This window comes from Lepidochelys kempii, chromosome 2 (genome assembly GCF_965140285.1).
Source record: "Lepidochelys kempii isolate rLepKem1 chromosome 2, rLepKem1.hap1, whole genome shotgun sequence".
NCBI lineage: Eukaryota > Metazoa > Chordata > Testudines > Cheloniidae > Lepidochelys > Lepidochelys kempii.
The window spans coordinates 270,291,389-270,313,500 of NC_136381.1; the positions used below are offsets into that span (position 1 = coordinate 270,291,389).

Sequence of the window (22,112 nt, forward strand, 5' to 3'; positions counted from 1 at the left end):
TTTCACAAGGGAGATGGGAACAAGCTGCTTCCTAGCAAATTATTTCAGAGAGTTTAACTATTGGACCCCGGCTCTCAGCACCCGCTAGAAAAGAAGGGTCCTGAAAATATGATTTAGTGAGGGCTGAAATTCACCCTGTGCAGAGGAGCCTGTGACGGGGCAGCAGCCCCTCACTGGCTGGCAAAGGGTTAATAGCAGCCCTTGGAGTGGCTGTGCAGAACCCAGCCAACCAGAGGAAGGCTTAGAAGCAGCCAATCAGGGCCAGGCTGGGTCCTATAAGAAGGGCTGCAGGGCAGCGAGGAGCTCAGTCTCTCCTGGAGCTTGAGGGAGAGGGCCTGGCTGCCCGTAGAGAGAAGTGCGTGCGACAGAGCCGTGCTGGGCAGGGTCGGGGGAGCAAGTGGAGCTCCAGCCCGGCTGGCTCCCAGACCGCGTCCTTGACACAGGGGCCGAGTAGGTGCTGGGGCTATGGAGAAGTGGCCCAGGGAAAGCAGGTAGCGGCAGAGGGGAAGGAGAGGCCATGAGCAGCTGCCAGCGAGAGGGTCCGTGGGTTGGGGCCCAGAGTAGTGGGCAGGCCTGGGCGCCCCCTTTTGCCCCACTGGCCGCTGAGGGAAGTGGCCGGCCAAAGGACTGCAGTTTGCCCCTGAGCAAGGGGCTGGACTAGGCGCTCTAGTCCATTGCGGCGAGAAGCTGGGCAAAGGACTGCGGGCTCCCTGGAAGCGGGGAGACAACGGAGTTGGGGCACAGCCGGAGGGCCGTGCCCTGAAGAGGACGCCACAGTTCGGGAGTCCCAGACAGCGGAGACGGTGGAGAAGCAGTGACGGGAGTGAGACACTACAAGAGGAGGGTGCCCTGCTGGACAGAGCGAATTCCCATAGCAACCGGTAGGAGGCACCGTGGGTGGTGAGCACAACCCGATACAGAGCCAGACCAGGCCTAGACACCACTTCAGCCCTATAGAAATCCCCCTTGTTCTCCTTTCCCCCATGGGGGATTTTGGTCTCCTGGACCAACGCACCAATCATTCCACCCTGACTCCGGCCAGTCCCTTTGGCTGCCATTTTCCCCCAGTCACTCACTTGGCCCAAACCAACGCCCTTCACGCGGTGTCTGTAAATCACAAGTTGATGTGAAATGGCTGGATCGTGAAATGTTCGCATAGCGCCTGCCCCCCGGGCTCCTTTAACAACAGAGGGATTTGGGTTTGGGGGTGGGGGAAGAGTGGACCCAACAGGGGACTCTGTCTCCACATCCCATCCCCTCCTACTCGCTGTGGTTCTCGGTCAGTTCTTCATCCGGAACCTGGCAGACCAACCCCACGGACGCTCCGTTTTCTCAAGCACTCCAGCCCCGAGCCCCTCTCGGCCACGGTGGGAAAAGCACAGCACAGCACAGGCCGGAGCAGGGAGAGCCAGGGTGTCTTCGTTCCCGCCCCCAGAAGGTGCCTGGGGCAGGGAGCAGCAGAAGGCAGTGCCCGGATTGCTTGTTCGGACAGTTAGCGGGTGGAGGGAAAGCGCGAGATAAGACGCACTTGGTTGTGAGTAAAGCACTTGACAGAGCATCTCATCAAAACGTACTGTCCCGGCTGACCCAGCGTCAGCAGAGACCATCCCACGGACTGAACGCTGGCTGCAGACGTGTTAGCCAAGAGTAATAACAACAGGCCACGGGACGGAGCTGGGAGCAGGTGCTCAGCGGGTGCCACGGCTGTGTTACTGGGAGCTCCTGATTTATGCCATTTCTTCACGAATCACCTAGCAGAGGCAGTAAGAGCATGTTATTAGGGAAGCAGCATCTGCCCTGCAGAGAGTCAGTGGGAAGGAAAGAATCCAGGAAGCAGGAAACACTGATCGGGACCTGGGGGAAGACAGTGGACAGCAGCAGATTAGACAGGAGCTTCCAGTCCATCCTGGCACCTGAAAAGGCCAATACACAGAGGCTTTGTGTAACGGAGCAAAGGGGTGACAGCCCCCATCTCTCTGCCTTGGGATAACCCCACTGGAGACGGCATGCTGTTCAGGGCTCCTCAGGAGAGCTGGAAAAATACCGATGGCCCGTTCAGAGAACAGCCACAATGTGATCTGGGGGCACAAGGGATTGACTGGTGAGGAATGAGCAAAAGAGACAAGTAGGTCCAGCTTCACTGAGCAGTGACCTGACGGGACCCGATAACAATCCGTGGGAAACACGGGGGGGCGGGCACGGGAGAGAGAATTTTACAGGAATTCAAGGTGGGGATGACTGGACGAAATCAAGGATTAAAGCTGAATGTCAGAAAAAAACTTCCTAAGGGGGAGACGTTTCAGGCTGTGGAACCACCCCCCCAGAGAGGTGACACCCCAGAGTTTGGGACACGTACAGTTAGACGGACCAAGCACTGGAGGGAACAGGCGTGCAGTGCCAGGGAGAAGTACTAGAGTTTATTAGAAGACTTATTAGTTCTTTTCCAAATCTAACAACTAGGATTCTAGGCTATCCACACGGAGAACGACAAATTTTAACGTTAAAATGACCCTTTGCCTAACTACAAACTAGCAACTAAACCCAAGTCCCTTTCACACAAGATGAGAAGTAGTCAGTGTCTATTAGACTGTGCACGGACCTCACAAGGGAGCGAGGGGCGACCCATCGCTGGAGAGGGTTAACAGGCTGGACATATTCCTAGAAAATACAGAGTAGAGCCCGACCCTGCATTGGCTAGGAATGGGCAAAATGACCAATCGGTCTTTTCCAGCTCTAACCAGTCTCTGTCACTGGAGGGTTTTAAGAGCAGGTTGGACAAACACCTGCCAGGGATGGTCTAGATAATACTTAGTCCTGCTGGGAGTGCAGGGGACGGGACTAGACGACCTCCTGAGGTCCCTCCCAGCCCTAGGACTCTGTGAATCTCTGTCAGACCTCTAGGTGGTCTCAGTGAGATGGTCACTTCTCAGGTCAGGGATCAGGCCGTACGCAGTTGTGAAGCCCGGCGCACACTCCTGGTGGGTAAATAGTCAGTAAGAGAACAGAGAGGAAAGAGCACTACAGTAATTATTGCTCCAGGGCATTGCACCTGGAGTCCTCAAGTCCACACTCGACTGAGGTTTTCTTTCATTTCCCAGACTGTCACCGGCCCGGCTGGAACAGGCGCTGTCCGTCAGGTCTGTCCAGTAGCTCCACTGAGGAGCTGCTGGCATAAGCCATAACTACAGCGCAGTAGCAAAGTTTCGCCCGCCCCCCAGTACCCACTGGGCCTGACCTAACAACACCACACAGCACAGCACCCCCCGCCCTGAGAAACCACTGGTCTTCGCCAGAACTATCCCAATGAGCACGACGCTCCCGTGTTTGCTCCACACAGGAACGGGCAGGAGAGTCCTGCTAGCACCCTCCGCTCCTTTCAGTAGTAAGATGAAGACCCCACATCGGTCAACCCGGGCCATGTCATTCCCAACGCCCTCCAAGCGCTGCTCCATAAGCCAGATCCCTTCCCAGAAATCTCCCGTCCCTCCTGCCAGACGTTCTCTAGCACCTCTGGGGGTTACGTCCAACCCAGCAAATGGGATTAGTACTACAGTGTTGGCATCCTTCAGGGCAAGACTCGGGCCCTTGTTTTCATTGGAATTCGAGCTGCGTTGTGCAGGGAATGTGCAGTTGTGTTTTCCTTAGGGATGCACGGTTGGTTCGTCAGCGCAGGCCTTCAGCCTGGGAGCTCCTTGTGCCAGGGAGCCTGTTATTTCATCAGCACCACGGCATGTCCAAATCCTAAATTACAGCATTGCTCCTCCTCTGCTCCTGCTCAGGGGACGTAGCATGTCTCTAACTCCCTCCTTATGTACACTGCGTTAAGGCTTCCAGAGGCATTTGGCTTGGGGCACAGACAGCAGAAGCGGGTGCATCTGGAGGAAGGGGTTGAACGACTCCCCGTCTCCGTAGCAGGACAAGAGTCTCTCCTCCGTGTGGACGGCCTGGTGCACCGTCAGCTCCTTCTTGTGGCTGAAGATCTTCCCGCACTCGGTGCAGGGGTAGACCCGCTCCACCGTGTGGGTGAGGTGGTGGGTCCGCAGGTTGCCCTTGTACTTGAAGCTCTTGCCACACTCCACGCAGGTGAAGGGCCGCTCCCCCGTGTGGATCCGCTTGTGCTTCATCAGCGTGGTCTTCAGGTTGAAGGTCTTGCCGCACTCGGCGCAGACGAAGGGGCGCTCCCCGGTGTGGATGCGCTGGTGGGTGATAAGGGTGTCCTTGCGGTTGAAGCTCTTGCCGCACTCGGTGCAGGTGAAGGGCTTCTCCCCGGTGTGGATGCGCTGGTGCTTGATCAGCTCCCCGTTGTGGCTGAAGCACTTGCCGCAGTCGGCGCAGGCGAAGGGCCGCTCCCCAGTGTGGATGCGCTGGTGCCGGGTCAGATCCCCGTTGCGGCTGAAGCTCTTGCCGCACTCGGAGCAGCCAAAGGGCCGGTCCCCGATGTGGATCTTCTGGTGCAGGATGAAGGTCTTCTTGGCGCAGAAGCCCTTGCCGCACTCGGCGCAGACGAAGGGGCGCTCCCCGCGGTGGATCTTCTGGTGGGTGATGAAGTTGGCCTTGCGGTTGAAGCACTTGCCGCACTCGGTGCAGGAGAAGGGCTTCTCCCCGGTGTGGATGCGCTGGTGCAGGATGAAGGTCTGCTTGGAGCAGAAGCTCTTCCCACACACGTTGCATTCGAAGGGCTTCTCGCCCGTGTGGATGCGCTGGTGCCGCATCAGGTCGCCCTTCTGGCTGAAGCTCTTGCCGCACTCGGTGCAGGTGAAGGGCTTCTCGCCCGTGTGCACCCGCAGGTGAGTGATGAGGTTTCCCCGGTGCTGGAAGCTCTTTCCGCACTCGGTGCACGTGAACGGCCGCTCGGCAGCGTGGGCTCGCGGGCGTTTCACCGGCTCGGTGCTGGCGGCCACAGCCCCCCTGCGGTCAGAGGCCGAAAGGGATTTCTGGCTGGGGTTGCTTGTCGGGGCCGTTGGCACCTTTCCCTTGGGCTCAGGGGTTGTCTGCGGCCCCTCCACAGTCACTGTGGGTCTCTGGAGCGCTGTGATGTTTCCCTGGGCGTGTTTCACTTTCCAGTGATTAATGCTGGGTTCTGTCCTGAGCAAGCCTGGGGAAGCAGCCTCTAAGCCTCTCATCAGCAAAGCCCTGTTCGATTTCACATCCTCTGGCTCTTCCCCAGCCTTTTCAAACACGGTAAGAATTTATTGGTCACTGTCCCCACCCATTCTGGAATTCTTAGGTAGCAGAGAGACAGGGGTTAAGATGGATTCAGACTGGCCAGAGCTCTCCTGAGTCATGCTGCCGTCGAAGCCATCTTGGCTCTTTCCCTGTCTCTGCCCCTGTGTCCCTAGTCCCACGTATGCATGTATCTCCCCAAAGGTCAGCTATGAACCCATCTCCCCTTTGTTCTCCATCTGGGGCTGTCAAGGTTCCTTCCCCACTCTGAGCTCTAGGGTACAGATGTGGGGACCTACATGAAAACCTCCTAAGCTTACTTTTACCAGCTTAGGTTAAAACTTCCCCCAGGTAAAAACTATTTTACCCTTTGCCCTTGGACTTCCACTGCCACCAAATGTTTATCCGGGTTTATTTTATTAGGAAAGCGTTGTTTGGAAATGTCTTTCCCCCTAAAATCCTCCCAACCCTTGCACCCCACTTCCTGGGGCAGGTTTGGTAAAAATCCTCACCAATTTGCAAAGGTGACCACAGACCCAAACCCTTGGATCTTAAGAACAATGAAAAAAGCATTCAGTTCTTGAAAAGAAGAATTTTAATAGAAGAAACAGTAAAAAAGAATCACCTCTGTAAAATCAGGATGGTGAATACCTTACAGGGTAATTAGTTTCAAAACATAGAGAATCCCTCTAGGCAAAACCTTGAGTTACAAAAAGACACACAGACAGCAATATCCATTCCATTCAGCACAGCTTATTTTCTCAGCCATTTAAAGAAATCATAACCTAACGCATATCTAGCTAGATTACTTACTAAGTTCTAAGACTCCATTCCTGTTCTGTCCCTGGCAAAAGCATCACACAGACAAAGAGAGCTTTGTTTTCTCCCTCCCGCTTTTGAAAGTAGCTTTTGAAAGTATCTTGTCTCCTCATTGGTCATTGTGGTCAGGTGCCAGCGAGGTTATCCTAGCTTCTTAAGCCTCTACAGATGAAAGGGTTTATCCTCTGGCCAGAAGGGATTTTAAAGGTGTTTACCCTTCCCTTTATATTTATGACAGGGGCCTTGGCTCTGCTTCCTTGCAGAGAGGTGGGGAAAACCTCCTTCCTCTTGGCTGCTCGCCATTGGGGTGACACACACACCTCATGTCCCCTGCTCTGCCTCAAGCGCAGCTATTTAACACTTTACACTCCATGCACAGCAATGCAAAGCTCAGAGGTAAACTGAGGCACACAAAGGAATCATAAAAAATATTACCAAAATTCCCACTTTGTCACACCCCTCTCCCCTGCAATTTCACTTGGTTTCAGGATTCTCCTTCCAACATGGCTGCTCAGTGTTGCTATGCGGCTGTTGAACAGTTTATTTGATTTTTAAGGCTCTCGTGGTCGTTGGCATCAACCTTGCACAGGTCTCGCCTTGCTCAGAATGTCTGTCTCCCATGATTCCCACGGGGCGCGAGCCACAGGCTGACTCAGTCAAGATGGTTCTTTACAGCAGGTGCCCGGGAGGCTGGCCCGAATAAAGATGGCCTCTCTCTGCCCGTGTTCCCAGTGGGACTGAAGCCAGGCTGCCCTCAGGGCCCTGTGCTCCATGTCTGGAAACTGGGCAGGAAATGGGGAGTTTGGTGGGAGATGGGGGCAAGAGGGAGACAGCAGAGTGCAGGGGAATATGGGATAGGGATGTAAATATGGCGGTGGGGGGCAGGTGGGGCCAGGAGATGGGGGCAGATGGAGAGGAACAGAAAGGCAGTTCCCTAAGCTCAGGGGAGGATAAAGCGATCCCCTGTTCCATTTTGTATTTATGGCCTGAAATGCTCACAAACAAATGGGGGCAGAGCGGCTTCCCCGAAAGGCCCCTGTTAGAAACCTGCCGGCTCCTTACTGGGCGCCGGTAACCAGCAGCACAACCTCCAGCCCGCCCGGGGCTCCGTAACCCACGGCAAAGGGAGGCCAGGTCTGCCGGAGGGCAGCAGGGCCCTGGCTCGGGGGGGCCAGAGGCTGTGTGAGATCAGGAGCTGCAGGCCAGAGGCAGCTGTCTGGGAACCGGCTGTGGAGCCAGGCTGGGCGGCTTAGGAGCGGGGAGGGAAGGATTGCTAGCTGGAAACAGCCTGTTGCAGGCAGGGGTGCAGTGATTGCCAGGGCAGGGGGCTGCTTAGGAGGGGCCTGCAAACAGGAGTGTGTGGGGACAGGCCTGAGCCAGATGCACCAAGGGACTGAGCTGTGCCTGAGGAATCTGCAGGCCAGTGCACGATGCCTTCTCCAGAAGGTGGTACAGGAAACGATATTCCCTCACCCACTGTGTCTCTCTGAGGCTCAAACATGTGACACTGATCTTTAGGTAGTGACCTGAGGGGAGAGGCAGCTGTAGCTAGCTGGGACAGAGGCTTGGCACAATGTGGGATTCATTCCTTTATCAGCCCTGACGGTTCTGTCACCTCAGAAGAAATCATTTCTGATGTTAAGAAATCATGGTAATCAACACGGTAATAATCAAAAAACTCCAGAACGGGGGAAGGGTTGATTGAGGTCTGGGGTCATCCTTCCTGGTGGTTTGGTGTTAGAATGAGGTCTGGAAAAGACAGACACAAATGCCTGATCCAGATCAAATCCGTTTTTATTAAACTATAAAACTACCGCTACATGATTTAATAAAAACTTGGAATACAGGAACACACAGGGAATGGACTAGAACATACTGAGTGTGGATACACCCGTCATCGAATAAAGCTTGTCTAATTACACGGGTTATTAAATGCAGATTGTTACAAACACACACACTGGTTCTTGATTATAGGCTATACTGGAATAACAAGGTAATAGAGGGAAGGTAGAATTTGCTCGTAAGACACACCAGCTCCTCCAGCGCAGTTCTGAACAGAACCAGGTAAATCAGTCCCGGCAGGGACGGGTCTTATCACCCAGCACAGCTAATGAGCACGAGCAAATAAGCAGGTGTGAGTGAAATATCCTCAGCGTGAACGGTGATTTCAGCTGCCAGCGTGACTGGGCACTTTCCACCTGCCACAAAGTCTCTGATACAGCTGTAGCAGTTGGATGCTTCTAAACCCCTCTCAGGGCCGACCCGAGCTTCGTTATAGTTAAAACATTAGTAAATAGTCTTACTAGCCTTCCAGCCACTTCTGTTCCCCTCCCAGCTGCTGCTCCTCATCCTAGTGGTCTCTTAGGCTATGTGTACACTGCAATTCGACACCTGCAGCTGGCCCGTGCCAGCTGAGTTGGGGCTGTTTAATTGTGCTGTAGATGTTTGGGCTCAGGCAGGAGCCCAGGCTCTAGGACCCTGCAAGGTGGGAGGGTCCTAGAGCCCAGGAGCCCTAATGTCTACACTGCGGTTAAACAGCCCCTTAGTCTAAGCCCTATGAGCCTGAATTATCTGGCACGGGCCAGCTGCAGGTGTCTAATTACAGTGTAGACAGACTCAAATTTCAGTGTAGACATCCTCTTAGAGCCCCTTTTATCTAGTCTTGCACCCCACAGCAGAGGTGAGGAGCTAACACCTGGTCTGCGAGCAGGGTGGATTTCCAGGGCTGTCATCTCTTTCCTTCTCTTCAAGGGGTCGCTGCTGAGCTTTGTTGCCAGGGCTGCTGCCGTTTGCTATCACATCCTGAATTCTGTAGCTCCTGTTTCTCAGTGTAACACTCTCACTGTGGGGACTTTCCAGCAGCTGAGCTCCCCAGCCTGGCTAATTCAGAGCTAGACAGTTAGAGCTAGACAGTCACCCGCTTGTAGGGCAAAATTCTCCTTCTGCAAAGGTCTTGAGCCAAAGCACTAACTGGAGTGAGGGCAGGGCATGGTGCCAAACAGAAGGCACGAGTTCTGTCCATTTCTCTGCCCCGGACCAGTGAAAATGTGCAGATTAAATAACTATACACATCACCACCAGGGAGCGATTTCCCAAGTTAGCTGTGTCCAAACCTTGTGTGCAGGCAGCCAGGAGGGACTCGGCCCTACAAGGACAATGCTCAGATATGGGGGGGAAAGGGGGTGTTTTGTTCTATAGCCCCAGTAGTGCACGAGGTGCTGTAAAGTTTATGAAAACTTGTTTATAGGGTTAATCCTATATTCTGTTGTCTCTCCCCAAATTCCATTGACGGCCGTAGCAATCTGAGGGTGGGGGGCAAGCACTCTCCCCGTGACAAAATAAAGCCATCCCCAACGAGGGGCGGCAGCTTTTTCGCTGGGAGTGCAGCTCCCGCTGCCGAGGTGCTGTCCACACCTGTGCTTTTCATCAGTAAAACTTTTGTTGTTCGGGGGGGTATTTTTTTTCATACCCCTCAGCAACAAAAGTTTTAATGATGAAAGTGCCAGTGTAGACATGGCCTAAGACTTCCATTCTGACCATACCCCTGATTCCCTTTCGCCGTAGAGAGCCTCACAGAGTGGGAAACTCTTGCCCGACAGCCTCTTAGGTGGTATTAAAGACGGGCTTAACTGTACCTTTTGGGGAAAAAGAGATAAAGTTTGTTCGGATGCTCTGAAGCAGCTGCTGTGCTTGCTGAAGTCCAATTCTATTTCTTTTAAGACAAAACAGGACAAACACACGCACAAGGGGAGAGACAAGAACACAGAAGAGAGAAAATGCAGCTGCTCTTGGAGGTGCTGACTGTCCCTTGCTGCTGATGGAACAGCTCCCACCCACGCCCTGATTAACCATTCTGAGACCTGGCAAATCTGTCCCAGCTTCGGCCTCTTTAAGGCTTTGCTTAACATATACACTGGGTCGCATTCTCCCCTTGCAATAGTTTTGCTTAGGGGTAAAACTAAATTGACTTCAGCTGAGTCACTCCAGTTTACATGAGTGGGAGAGAAGACTTGGGGTGAGCGTAACATTTCTTTTGGCTGCGATTACTTATTTCTTGTTGTCTTGTTTTCAGCTCACAAACCACCGGCACGGAGAGACAAAAGAAAAGCGTTGTCAGCAGCAGCATTTGGGAGGAAACGTCTCGCTGTGGCCCTTACACGGGTGCAGCTTCGGTTTGAGCAGGAACACAGAGAGCGCTCGTACAGACGGAACAAGGGTTTCTAACCCTGACCTGAGACACTTCCTTGTGAACATCTGACACCGAAGCAATTTCCTCTGAAGGAGTCCAGCTGCATTTTTTGTTGTTTTTAGAAAAATGGTTTCCCCCCCCAGATTCCAGGGGCCAGATTCTGCTGTCAGTTACACTGGTGTAAACTGATGTCAGTGCAATAAAAGTGGGGTAAGTCAGAGGAGAATCAGGTTCTTGAATCTTAAAAGTAAATGTTATAAAACAACGAGAGACACCAATCGTGAATCACAGCTCAGCTACATGCTTTGTTTAAACGGCGCTTTCATTTTCATGGATAAGTTGCAGTCAGGTTTTATCTAAACCAGCTTTTAACCATATCCACTTTTTCTTTCACAAATTTTTTGAATGTAGACTGTTTTTCTTCAAGCTTCTTGTACATATTCTTCTCTCCTGGCAGCAGGGCCTCCTTATTGGCAATCTTTCTTATGATCTCAGCTACTTCCCTAACCTCTCTCAGTGATTTTATTCTTTCTTGGTACCCAGGCTTTAGTTCCTGTTGTTCCGACATGATCAGCAGGTCAATGTATTCCGGAGTGGACAGCGGGTTGGGTTTCAGAGCAATTGCTTGCAAACGCTGGAGGCTGTGAGATGATTTATCAATAAGCTTCATTAATATCTCTTCCACTGCAGCGTATTCCTGAGACAGCTTCTCAACCACACTCTTTGTCGATAACACCTCACCAGATGCCTTCTCATACTTTTCTTTCAGTTGTGCATAGGTCTGTTTCTCTTTTACTAGTTTATATTCCCACCTGTACTTTTGATTGAAATGAACGTTCCAGACACATTTACCAGGGCAAACTGTGCAACGTCCTGTATTCCCGTCTATAGCCGCACAGTTGTGCTTACCAGCATCGTTAGGGATTCCACAGGGGTAGTGACAGGTATAGTGACACTGCTGGCAGTTTGTTATATACTGACCTGTACCAGAGATGTCCTCCTGCACTGGCACTGTTTTCTCTACCTCATACTCAAAGTCTTTATTGGCCTCCATATCCCCCTGATGCTGTTCCAGAGCTTCCTGTGTCTTTCTCAGTTCTTCTAGCTTCACCAGACCAGCTTTGATTTGCGGCTGCAGCCCTTCCACGGCCGTCTCCAGCTCCTTCCGCTCTCTGAGGACTTCCTGCGTTAATGTTAAACTTCTGGTTTCTATTTTAACTAAGGATTCAAAAAATGTCTTCATGCTCATGGCTCCCATTTTCCAGAACATTTCATCAAAATTAAAACTGCCCTCGTCAGCTCCAGCATGACAGGCAAAGAGCGCGGAGTTATTGAATTTGAAGTGAATAGGGTTGCCCTTAGCATCTCTAGCACAAGGGACGTCAGCTGTTTTAATAGCCTCTAGAACAGGGGGCGTCTGTCCATCGGCGAAGGTGATCAGGATTTGTATATTGTCTTTTATATCCTTCCCAAAAATGGAGAGCACGGAGTCAAACACGTATTTCTGGGCATGTGTCAAACGAGCTAGTGAGGCCTGAACTACGACGCAGACGGCGTCTATGTGATCAGTGGCTCCTTGGGTGGAGAAAAACTCTCGGATCTGCCTTGTTATCTCTTTGTCTTGCTCGATCCCTCTGGTGTCGCCAAATCCCGGCGTGTCTATTATAGTCAGGGAGTAGGGGACTTTGAAACCATTTTTGTGATTAACTTCATAGGCTGTCACTTCAGATGTCTGGCTCTCAGCTTGGCTTCTGTTTGTAGTCTCATGGATTAGTTTGAACCTGAATTCATCTTTCCATTGCACACCCAGGACATAGTTGATCATCCCATTGATGAGTGTAGTTTTTCCTGACCCAGTTGCTCCCAGCACCATAATGACTTTGTTAGGGATCTGTAGGTTCTCTTTTCCCAGTCGAAACTTTGGATGTGTTGCGTTAGAATCAAACTCCGCCTTCTCTATTGGAAGTGCATAAACTGAGGGCTGCCCTTTTTCTATCAGAGCGCTCTTCTCGAAGAAATCTTGTGCTAGTGTCCTTAATTCTAATCCCGATGTGGAAATTGATCCCTCCTCACCTGGGTGACTCACAGTCCCGTCTGCACACACAGCTGACACCCGGAATCTGTAGGACGTCTGAGGCCTCAATCCATCAATGGTACAGAACTCTGCTCTCTTTCCTGTTCTTCGTTCCAGCCATTTGTCTTTCCCCTCATGTCTTTCACCTTCAGCTTGCTCTTTGTATTCCACCTTATACTCCCTTATACTGACTCCATCTCCAATGATGCTTGGACTCTCCCAGGTGAGGTCTATGGCTGATGATACTACAGTAGCTTTTTCTGGTTTTCCAGGAGGGCTGGTAGGAAGCATCTTCACAGGATCACTCACATCACTGCTCTCACTGAACCCTGGTTTGCTCACTGCAGCATATTGGAACTGGTATGTGGTGTTTGGACGGAGCCCCGTTACTGTGAAGGTCTCTTGTTTATCATTTGTATCCACAGCCATCCAGTTCTCCTGCCCTATAATTCTGTACTCCACCCGATAGCAGGATATCTCCTTTCTCCCAAAGGCTGCTGGTTTAAACGTGAGCTGCACATGGTCATGTCTGACTCCATCTGTCACAAGAGAAAGAGGTTTCGATGGAAGTTCATAGTTAGTGTTGACCAGGTCTCCATTTTCATAGAGGTAAATTGAAGCTCCAGGATTGTCCTCATCTGGGACCGAGGCCACAATGAATCGAGTTTTCCCATTAGATTTATTGACCCGGGCAAAGTGTGAAATGGATTTCGCAGATTTTCGGGCTTTTTGGTTTCTCTCTTTGTCCTCAAACCACAGTTTGGATTTCTCACTGACAGAACTGGCTGATGCAGGATCTTGGGTATTCTTCATAAACTGGGTCTGAAGCCAAAGTTTTAAATCGGATAAATATGGCTCCTCTTCATGTAATGAAGTGAACATAAAGGCGACGACAAAGTTATTGCTGGGGTCAAGTACTATTTCATCCAGTTTATTCCGGGAGGACACCACGTCCACATCCTTTAGTACAGAAAGATAGGAATTGATGAAATTCATTTCTCGTTCCTTTTTATCCAGAAATTCATTGAGTTGCTGGGTGTTGAACGGGGATTGGTTTTTGTAGGTTAAAATGTCCACCAGGTCCCCTTCCTCTTTTCCACCTCCACGGATGGAGGGTAGGATTCTTGCTAGCTGTTTCTGGAAAGTCTGTCTGTGTTGCATACTCAGATCTTTGAATTGCTGGATTTTCCTCTTGATTTCGGAGAACGTTGTGGCGATCGGATTCTTCACTGCATCATTGCATCGCATGTCTAATTCTGTCAGCTGCTCCAGGACGGTTTGAATATCAAAGATCAGTGTTAAGCTGATCTCATGAACCAGCTGAGCAGCTTTGGAATCCAGCTTGGTCAGCGGGTACAGCCAGACTCTCACTGGGACGGCCTTCTCCCCCTGGGCACCCAGCAGCTTGGGGAGGGTGGAATAAACTTTCATGGCATCTTGGTAAGTAACTGGATTGTTTTCAAGAGAAAAATCACCATAAAACTTACAACTAAATTTTTCAGCTTGTGCTTTTTCCCTGTCATCCATTCGGAGAGCTCCTTCCCCCTCTATGGAAACCAGGGGTATCTTTTTAATTGCAATCTGGAGGTTTCCCTGTATGTCTTGTATGTTCTCAGATGAGGAAACTTCCCGATCAAAGACAAAGAAAGCCTGTGCCCCATACAGCACAGCCGTGACCACATGGGTGGCCGTGCCTTGGTCAAACACATCAGGGTAAGAAACATTCTGGCGACCAATATGACTCATAGTCAGCTGCTTGAACTGTGTTGTAGTTGAGTACTGGAGAGAAACACGGGCTTGATGTTTTGATGTCTTGGTATCACTTAAATATTCTGCGGATCCACCCACTTTCACCAGGCCAAGCAGGAAACTGGCCTTCAGCGATGCTGTGACATTGAGGGCAGAGGCCTTGTCTTCAGTGGTGTCAGATGCAATAATCTGAAAATCAGTCTTGGATTGTGGTTTTGCATCTACATCATTTCGAAGTGTCTCCAGGTCCCATAAAGTGATGCCTAGAATAGTACAGACAGACACATGGTCAATGGCAGAGAGGGTGAGAAACCTTTCTGTTCTGTAACTGCCAGACATTTTCTAAAAATAAGAGCTGAATGTTCCTGAACAAAGTGTCTGATCTGATAACATGCTTCACTCACTGTGTCTGTGTGTGAGAATAAAAATAGATTAACATACTGTGACAAAGTTCCTGCTCTACCTTGGTGGGTCTTGCGCTTACTGGTGGATTTGCTCGCCTTGGAGCTTCACGGCAGACCTCAGCTTGGCCGTTTTTCTGAACCCACAGTCCAGGTCGACTCCTCCTGTGTCTGACCAGGAGTTGGGAGGTTTGGGGGGAACCCGGGCCCGCCCTCTACTCCGGGTTCCAGCCCAGGGCCCTGTGGGATGCAGCTGTCTAGAGTGCCTCCTGGAACAGCTGTGTGACAGCTAAACTCCCTGGGCTACTTCCCCATGGCCTCCCAACACCTTCTTTATCCTCACCACAGGACCTTCCTCCTGGTGTCTGATGACACTTGTACTCCTCAGTCCTCCAACAGTCCACGTTCTCACTCTCAGCTCCTAGTGCCTCTTGCTCCCAGCTCCTCACACGCACCCCACAAACTGAAGTGAGCTCCCTTTTAAAACCCATGTGCCCCGATTAGCCTGCCTTAATTGATTCTAGCAGCTTCTTGATTGGCTGCAGGTGTTCTAATCAGCCTGTCTTAATTGTCTCCAGAAGGTTCCTGATTGTTCTGGAACCTTCCCTGTTGCGCCGTTTTCCGACTCTCAGTACATTCACGTATCCGGGCGGAGTTCCTCTGGGCAGCGTCCACCGACTCCCTTGACACCTTCGAGGAGCGGTGGGCGCTGTCCGGGGTTCTCTGCTCGGTGACCCCGTCCGGTTCCCTCCGTCTGACCCTCTGAATGAGGGAAAGAGCGAGAGCCGCCGGCCACAGCCGTTAGTTGCTGTGAATACCATTATTACTGTCTTCTAGGAGGGGTCCTATAATACATGGGTGTACCCCCCTCCCTCCCAACCACCCACCCCGCAGCCGTGCCCATCTTGTCGGGCACTCTCAGGAGAGGGAGGGTCAGTGACCCTGGGCGCGGCACTAGGTAACTCGAGAGGGTGGAAGACCACGAGTGTCGAGGAAGCCCCCCCGCTCTAGGCCACCAGGTAACTCAGGAGGGTGGAAGACCACGAGTGTCGAGGAAGCCCCCCCGCTCTGGGCCTGGGCTAACCTGAACACCTCTCCCTCCTGAAAGCTGTTGTATACCTTCTGATTGCGTTGTTTTGTTGCTAAGTTTTTCTTTATCCTTTTGTATTCTCTGTAATTGTTACGAATAAATTTCCTTTCTGTTTTAATGAAAAAAAACCTTCCCTGTTGCCTTACCCAGGGAAAAGGGACCTACTTAGCCTGGGGCTAATATATCTGCCTTCTATTACTCTCCCATAGCCATCTGGCCCGACCCTGTCACAATACATTTAAAAGGTTTCAGAGTAGCAGCCGTGTTAGTCTGTATCCGCAAAAAGAACAGGAGGCCTTGTGGCACCTTAGCGACTAACCAGTTTATTTGAGCATGAGCATCCGATGAAGTGAGCTGTAGCTCACGAAAGCTCATGCTCAAATAAATGTGTTAGTCTCTAAGGTGCCACAAGGCCTCCTGTTCTTCTTTATATAAAGTTTAACATAAACCCACAGACTGTAACTCTGCAAAGCTACGATTACAATGACATTTTTACGTTAGCCTGCTGCGCCTGTGGCGGTTTCAGCAGCTGATCATGAGAGTGTTACGTGTATATGCACTTACCATCCACGTGGATCCCAAAGCACCTGAAAGATTGTACTACCTCCTTCTGCAGTACAATATCTATACACCTAAATTACAAAACCATTTTACATTAAGAAAATGAAGGTTGCAAAGCCAAGCAGTCAAAAGTTAGAAAATGCCATAATTAAGGTTTCCATGCAGCCTTCATTCAGCCGCCTTGTGTTTATGCATTCTGACCCGTCTTTAATTACATGATCAAATAGTGTCTATTCCACAGAACTCCTCGTTCACTGCACAGTTGGAATGGTTCTCTCTGGAATGGTTCTGATTTAATATTTCTTTTTATACTTCTCATTCAATGTGCGGCCCCAGGCCTTATGTACTGTGTACCATTCAAACCCTGCACTAAATACGGAATTGTTCATTTCCTCCTGGGTGCCCATCACCGTAAGATCTAAGTCCTTCAACAACATTAAGACACCTCTCTTCACAACACGCTTGTGAGGCAGAGAGATGTTAATATCCCTATTTTACAGATGAGGAACTGAGGCAAAGAGAGTAAGGACTAAATTGTTGAAAACATCCACTAATTTGGGTGCCCAATTTGAGAAGCCCAGGGCCTGATTTTTTCCAGAGCCTTTAGCAGGTTTATAGAACTTGACATGTTTGAGAGCTGCCCCTGGAGTCGATGGGAGTTGCCGTGAGCACTCAGCACTTCTGCAGATCTGACCAGCTACTAGAGGGGAAAGAGAGACACGTCTTCCAGTGGGATTTGCAGCAATTTGCTGTGCAGGGGCAGTGGAGTCTTCCCCCCAAAAGTAGGGGGGCAGGGATCCCTGCCCCTTCCACCTGAGGACCCACTGCCAGCCAAGCCGGAAGCCGGAGCAGGCCGGGAGCTGCAGACCCTCCACCTGCCTGGAGTGTGGGGGCCAAGAGCAGCCCCCAGCCTGTGTCCGCAACCCATGTGGCCCCCCACCCAGGGCAGGTGGTGGGTTCGTGGCTTCTCACAGCTGCCCACGTGGCTCTTACACTGACTTGGCTCTGGCTGGGGGATGGGGCCTCGGAGCCGCAGCCCGGCCATGGTGAGAGCCAAGCGTCTGGGCAGCTGTGAGGAGCCACGTATGTCCAGTGATCAAACACGAAGCGGGAGAGAGCCAAGCCAGTGCACCATTCTGGCATTGTCCTTCCTCCGTATTGACTGTGCTTTCCCCACAGGCGCGTCCTGAACAAGTTCCTATACATCATTGTCGCACGGTAGCACGCCCTGGTGGGAAGCAATCTGCCATAACACTCCCCCCCCACCAAGGCTGACCCCTGCTACCCTGGTCCCAGTCTTGTGCCCTGTCTGCAGTCTGTCCCTGGGACAGTGTCCCTCCCGCAGCTCCTGGTTCCTTTCCTTTCCCCTTCTGGGTCATGTCTCAGCCCTGGTCTACACGAGGACTTTAGGTCTAATTTAGCAGCGTTAAATCGATGTAAACCTGCACCCGTCCACACGATGAAGCCCTTTATTTCGACTTAAAGGGCTCTTAAAATCGATTTCCTTACTCCACCCCTGACAAGTGGATTAGAGCTTAAATCGGCCTTGCCGGGTCGAATTTGGGGTACTGTGGACACAATTCGACGGTATTGGCCTCCGGGAGCTACCCCAGAGTGCTCCATTGTGACTGCTCTGGACAGCACTCTCAACTCAGATGCACGATTGTTTGCCGTTGCTCTGATGCAGGGAGGGGCGACTGACGACACGGCTTACAGGGTTGGCTTCAGGGAGCTAAAATCAACAAAGGGGGTGGCTTTACATCAAGGAGTATTTCAGGCAGGACTTCACGGAGGGTTCCAACAAGAAATGGTGCACCTAAGTTATCGTTCTTATTGGAACAAGGAGGTTAGCCTGGCCTCTGATTGATACATGGCTAGATTTACCTCGCTGCACCTTCTCTGTGAGTGACTGCAGTGTGACCTAGAGGAATGAGTCCCCTAGATGGGGGGCAGAGGGGGCTTTGCAAATGAGTACAAAACAAGTCTGGTCTATTTCTTGTTTTGATACACTCCATCTATCTTTTACATCTTTGGTTGGCAGCAGACGGTGCAGAAGGACTGCATGCCATCCACATCTCATGGCTGCTCGGCAGAAGATGGTACAATAGGACTGCTAGCCATCCTCATCTCCTGCCTGCCCGGCAGAAGATGGTACAGTACGACTGCTAGCAATCCGTATCGCCTGCCTGCTCACCATAAGATGGTTCAATAGGACTGACTGCAGGACTAAAGAGAATGACCTGATCAAGTCACTCCAGATTTAGTCCCTGCACCCATGTCACTCCAGATTTAGTCCCTGCGCCCACAGGAGACCAGGAGCACCTCGGACATGACGATGACGGCTACCAGTCCAATTGCACCGTCTGCTGCCACAAGGCAATGGGTTGCTGCTGCGTAGCAATGCAGTACAGCGTCTGCCAGCACCCAGGAGTCATAGGGTGACGGTTACCTGAGCGGGCTCCATGCTTGCCGTGGTATGGCGTCTGCACAGGTAACTCAGGAAAAAAGGCGCGAAACGATTGTCTGTCCTTGCTTTCACGGAGGGAGGGAGGGAACGGGGGCCTGACGATATGTACCCAGAACCACCCGCGACAATGTTTTAGCCCCATCAGGCATTGGGATCTCAACCCAGAATTCCAATGGGCAGCGGAGACTGCGGGAACTGTGGGATAGCTACCCACAGTGCAACGCTCCGGCAGTCGACTCTAGCCTCGGTCCTGTGGAAGCGCTCCGCCGAGTTACTGCACTTAATGCACTTAGAGCATTTTCTGTGGGGACACACACACTCGAATATATAAAACCGATTTCTAAAAAAACGACTTTTATAAATTCGACCTAATTTCGTAGTGTAGACATACCCTCAGTCTCCACCTGGATCAATCTGTCTCTGGCTGGCCTGCCCCGCTTGGCTTCTGGCTCATTCTGTCATCTCCCCGCTCCATTCTCATTACTGTTCTGATGCTGATTTTCAGTGGGACCTTGGACAAACCACGTAACCTCTCAAAGTCGCTTGGCCCGGCTGTGACGCTGACATTTACACTTTCACAGGGCTGTTTGAGACCTGTCTTAATAATGTTTCTATACTGCAAAGTATTTTTTAAATGACACAGGCTCCGGCTTCCTCCGGGCCCCGGGGCTGCTCAACCCTCTCGCACCGCCCCAGCTCTGCCCCCTCCACCTCTTCTCCCAAGGCCTCACCTGTGCCCCGCCTCTTCCTGACCCTGCTCTGCCCCCTCCCACCCAGTTCTGTCCCCTCCCCCAAGCGTGCCCAATCCTCACTCCTCTCCCTCCCCCCCCAGCACCTCCAGCATGCTGCGGAACAGCTGACTGCAGCAGGCGGGAGCTGCCGGGAGGGAGGGAGATGAGTTGATTGGTGGAGCCGCCAGTGGACGGGAGGTTCTGGCGGGAAGGGGGGAGCTGGCTGTCAGTGGGTGCTCCAGCCCTGGGCAAATGATATAGTAGGGGTAGGACAGAACGCGGGGGTCCTGGCTACCAGGCCCACCCTTAGTTCACCCAGACCCGCTTGCCGCACAAGGCTGTTACTGACTTGCTAAGGCATGGAGCTGTGCTGTACGCACCTGTGGCCTCTGCTGAGTTTCCAGTGGCTTCATCGACCACATTAAAGCCCAAATCCAAGGCCTGAAAGTTAGAAGGACCAATGCAGTTCCACTGCACAGGGACCACAGCCCACAGGGACAAGTTTCCGTGGGAGGTGGCCAGTGTTTTCTCTAGCTGAACTGTTGGTGGTGAGGGTGAGGGTGAGGGGGTAAGAAAGCAGGCCTGTCATGGAACGTTAGCTTCACCCTGACTATGCTACGGGGCCATGTTCCGCTCTTGCTCACCCCAGCGTGTACTGAAGTCACTGGAATTATTCCTGATTGAAACCAATGAACCAGAAAACAGAGTTTGACACGACTGTCTCTCCACAGCACTTCACGGGACCGTAGCCAGAAAGCCAGAAACGACACAAGGAGCAGAAATTAATTCTTGGTAAAGGGGAAACCTCCTTTTGCATGGACTTTACATCGCTGCTCTGTTAGTGCAAATACCTTGCAAGTTCAGCAACAGGCGGGTTATGGATTTCAGCAGGGACATGCTGTGTGCGCACGAAGAGAAGAGTTTGCTCTCTTGCCCTGCTGGTTCTCTACACTGGCTGAAACTCAGTAATTAGGGAACGGTCCTAAGTGTCAAGTTCAACTCTTGGGTCCACGTGGAGTGGGAGCCGCCCAGGGACTGGGACTGCAGTTCCACGTGGGAGCGGGGATGCTGGATGTTTTTTGTTCAGCCGCACTAGTGACTCCTGTTGTGGCAAAGGGAGCTCTGCTAAAGGCTCGGCCTGCGAGGAACTGGGGAGGAGGCCGGCACGTGGCCATGCATAGGGCAGAGCCAGCGCCCCTGCTGGAGGTCCCGTAGGGTGCACCGTCGGGTGGGAGAGCTCCTCAGGGGACGGGGGCACTGGAGAACAGTCAGGGAGAAAGTGGCTGCCTGGCATCCGAGTCAAACACAAGCTGACTTTAGTCAAACACAAGTTCCTGGGCTCAATACCGGGTAACAGGGTGAAATTTAAGGGCCTGTGATATTCAGGGGTTCAGACTAGCTGATCTGATGGTCCCTTCCGGCCTTAATATCCATGAATCTGTGAGAAGAGTCAGACTCTTGTTCCCTTCAACTGAGCCACCAAGATACTTGTGATCTCCCCAAATTAGCCTCCTTGTGCACAGAGCAGCTGTTGGGTGGCTGGAACTGGGGTGGCCTCAAGATAGACAGGGGGTGACCAGTTAAGAGTCCGTCCCAAGACAGGCTATAACTGGGTTCAAAAAAGCATTTAAAAAGTTCATGGAGGACAGGTCCATCAATGGCTATTAGGCAAGATGGTCAGGGATCCAACCCTATTCTCTGGGTGTCCCTACACCTCTGACTGCCAAAAGCTGGGACTGGACAACAGGGGATGGATCACTCAATGATTGCCCTGTTCTGTTCATTCTCTCTGGGGCACCTGGCATCAGCCTTTGTTGGAAGACACGATACTGGTCTAGGTGGACCTTTGGTCTGACCCAGTGTGACTGTTCTTATGAGGGTGAGGGGATATTTAGAGTCTCTTGGTTGGTGGGTGGGTATGTGAGCGGGCAGTTACCCTGAGAAAAGATCAGGAGAAAATAAACCTTCCCAAGAGGGCAGTGGGTAGTTTCATTTAATCAGGCACACAAGATGTTTTAGTTCTACATGATCTAGAACAAATGGCAGCAGGTCACCAGCCCAAGGCACGTACCTCCAGTTACTTCAGACCCTGACCCTGGGGGAATGTGCTGGGCCTTTTCCATAATACCCATAAGCAGGGCCACTCAAAGCACACTTGGCTCATTCTCAGGTATGAAGGGGTTCGGACGGTGACCCTTTCCTCCTTTCACTCCTGAGTTCAGGGCTACAGCTGGGGAATTACCTGGGATAAGGGCATCTTTGCGGCAGTCGTACAGCATCCCCAGCTGGAAAGGGCGGCCCAGAGCCGGCATCTCAATGGTCTCAGCTGACATGGCCATGGTTTAACGTCCAAACCCTTTCCTCTGTGTCTCACCTGCAAGAAATAACTCGCGTTACACTGAAATCCTCCAGGGCGCAGAGTCAAACGCTTCTCCTTGGCTGCGGACTTCACACCTCTCCGACCAGGTGAGTTTGGTTCATCACACTGGAAGTGTGAGTTTGTGAGCATGGTTCTGTGTCACTTCCTGACACACACTCAGGTGCATCATACTGAGGCCCCTGAAACTGATTCCCAACAGTAACTAGTCCTTGTAGAAACCTGGCAAAAGGGCTAGTTTTGCTCTTCTGTGCATCATTTTGATGCTACTGACATGACTGGGGGACTTCAGTGATCTCACTGTCTAGTGTAAACACAGAGCACTGGGCAACAGTGAAGGGAAATGTGAATGTGGAAAGCTCGTTGGTGAGATCAGCTAGGGCAGGATTGCTGGAAGAAGTGGGTTTAAAGGAGAAAGTTGAAGGGGGAGAGAAGGAGATGGTTGGACAGCATAAGGCAGACTGGGGTAGGAGACCATGGCCTGATTCTCC

At 51.7% G+C, this 22,112-nt stretch overlaps 2 protein-coding genes across 7 annotated transcripts in view; both read right to left on the minus strand.

Annotated features, from left to right (window-relative positions):
• LOC140905753 (uncharacterized) overlaps nucleotides 1-22,112 on the minus strand; it is a 172,666-nt gene that overhangs the window by 62,391 nt on the left and 88,163 nt on the right. The gene's annotated exons all lie outside the window — the stretch shown is intronic.
• On the minus strand, nucleotides 3,210-5,123 carry LOC144930268 (uncharacterized). The gene has a single exon (XM_078851916.1). It carries the CDS (start codon nucleotides 5,121-5,123, stop codon nucleotides 3,822-3,824), a length of 1,302 nt encoding a protein of 433 aa, XP_078708042.1. The 3' UTR covers nucleotides 3,210-3,821.

What these genes read in the sequence shown, in the direction of transcription:
- LOC144930268 (XM_078851916.1), bottom strand. Translation starts at nt 5,123, where the DNA reads ATGAGAGGCTTAGAGGCTGCTTCCCCAGGCTTGCTCAGGACAGAACCC.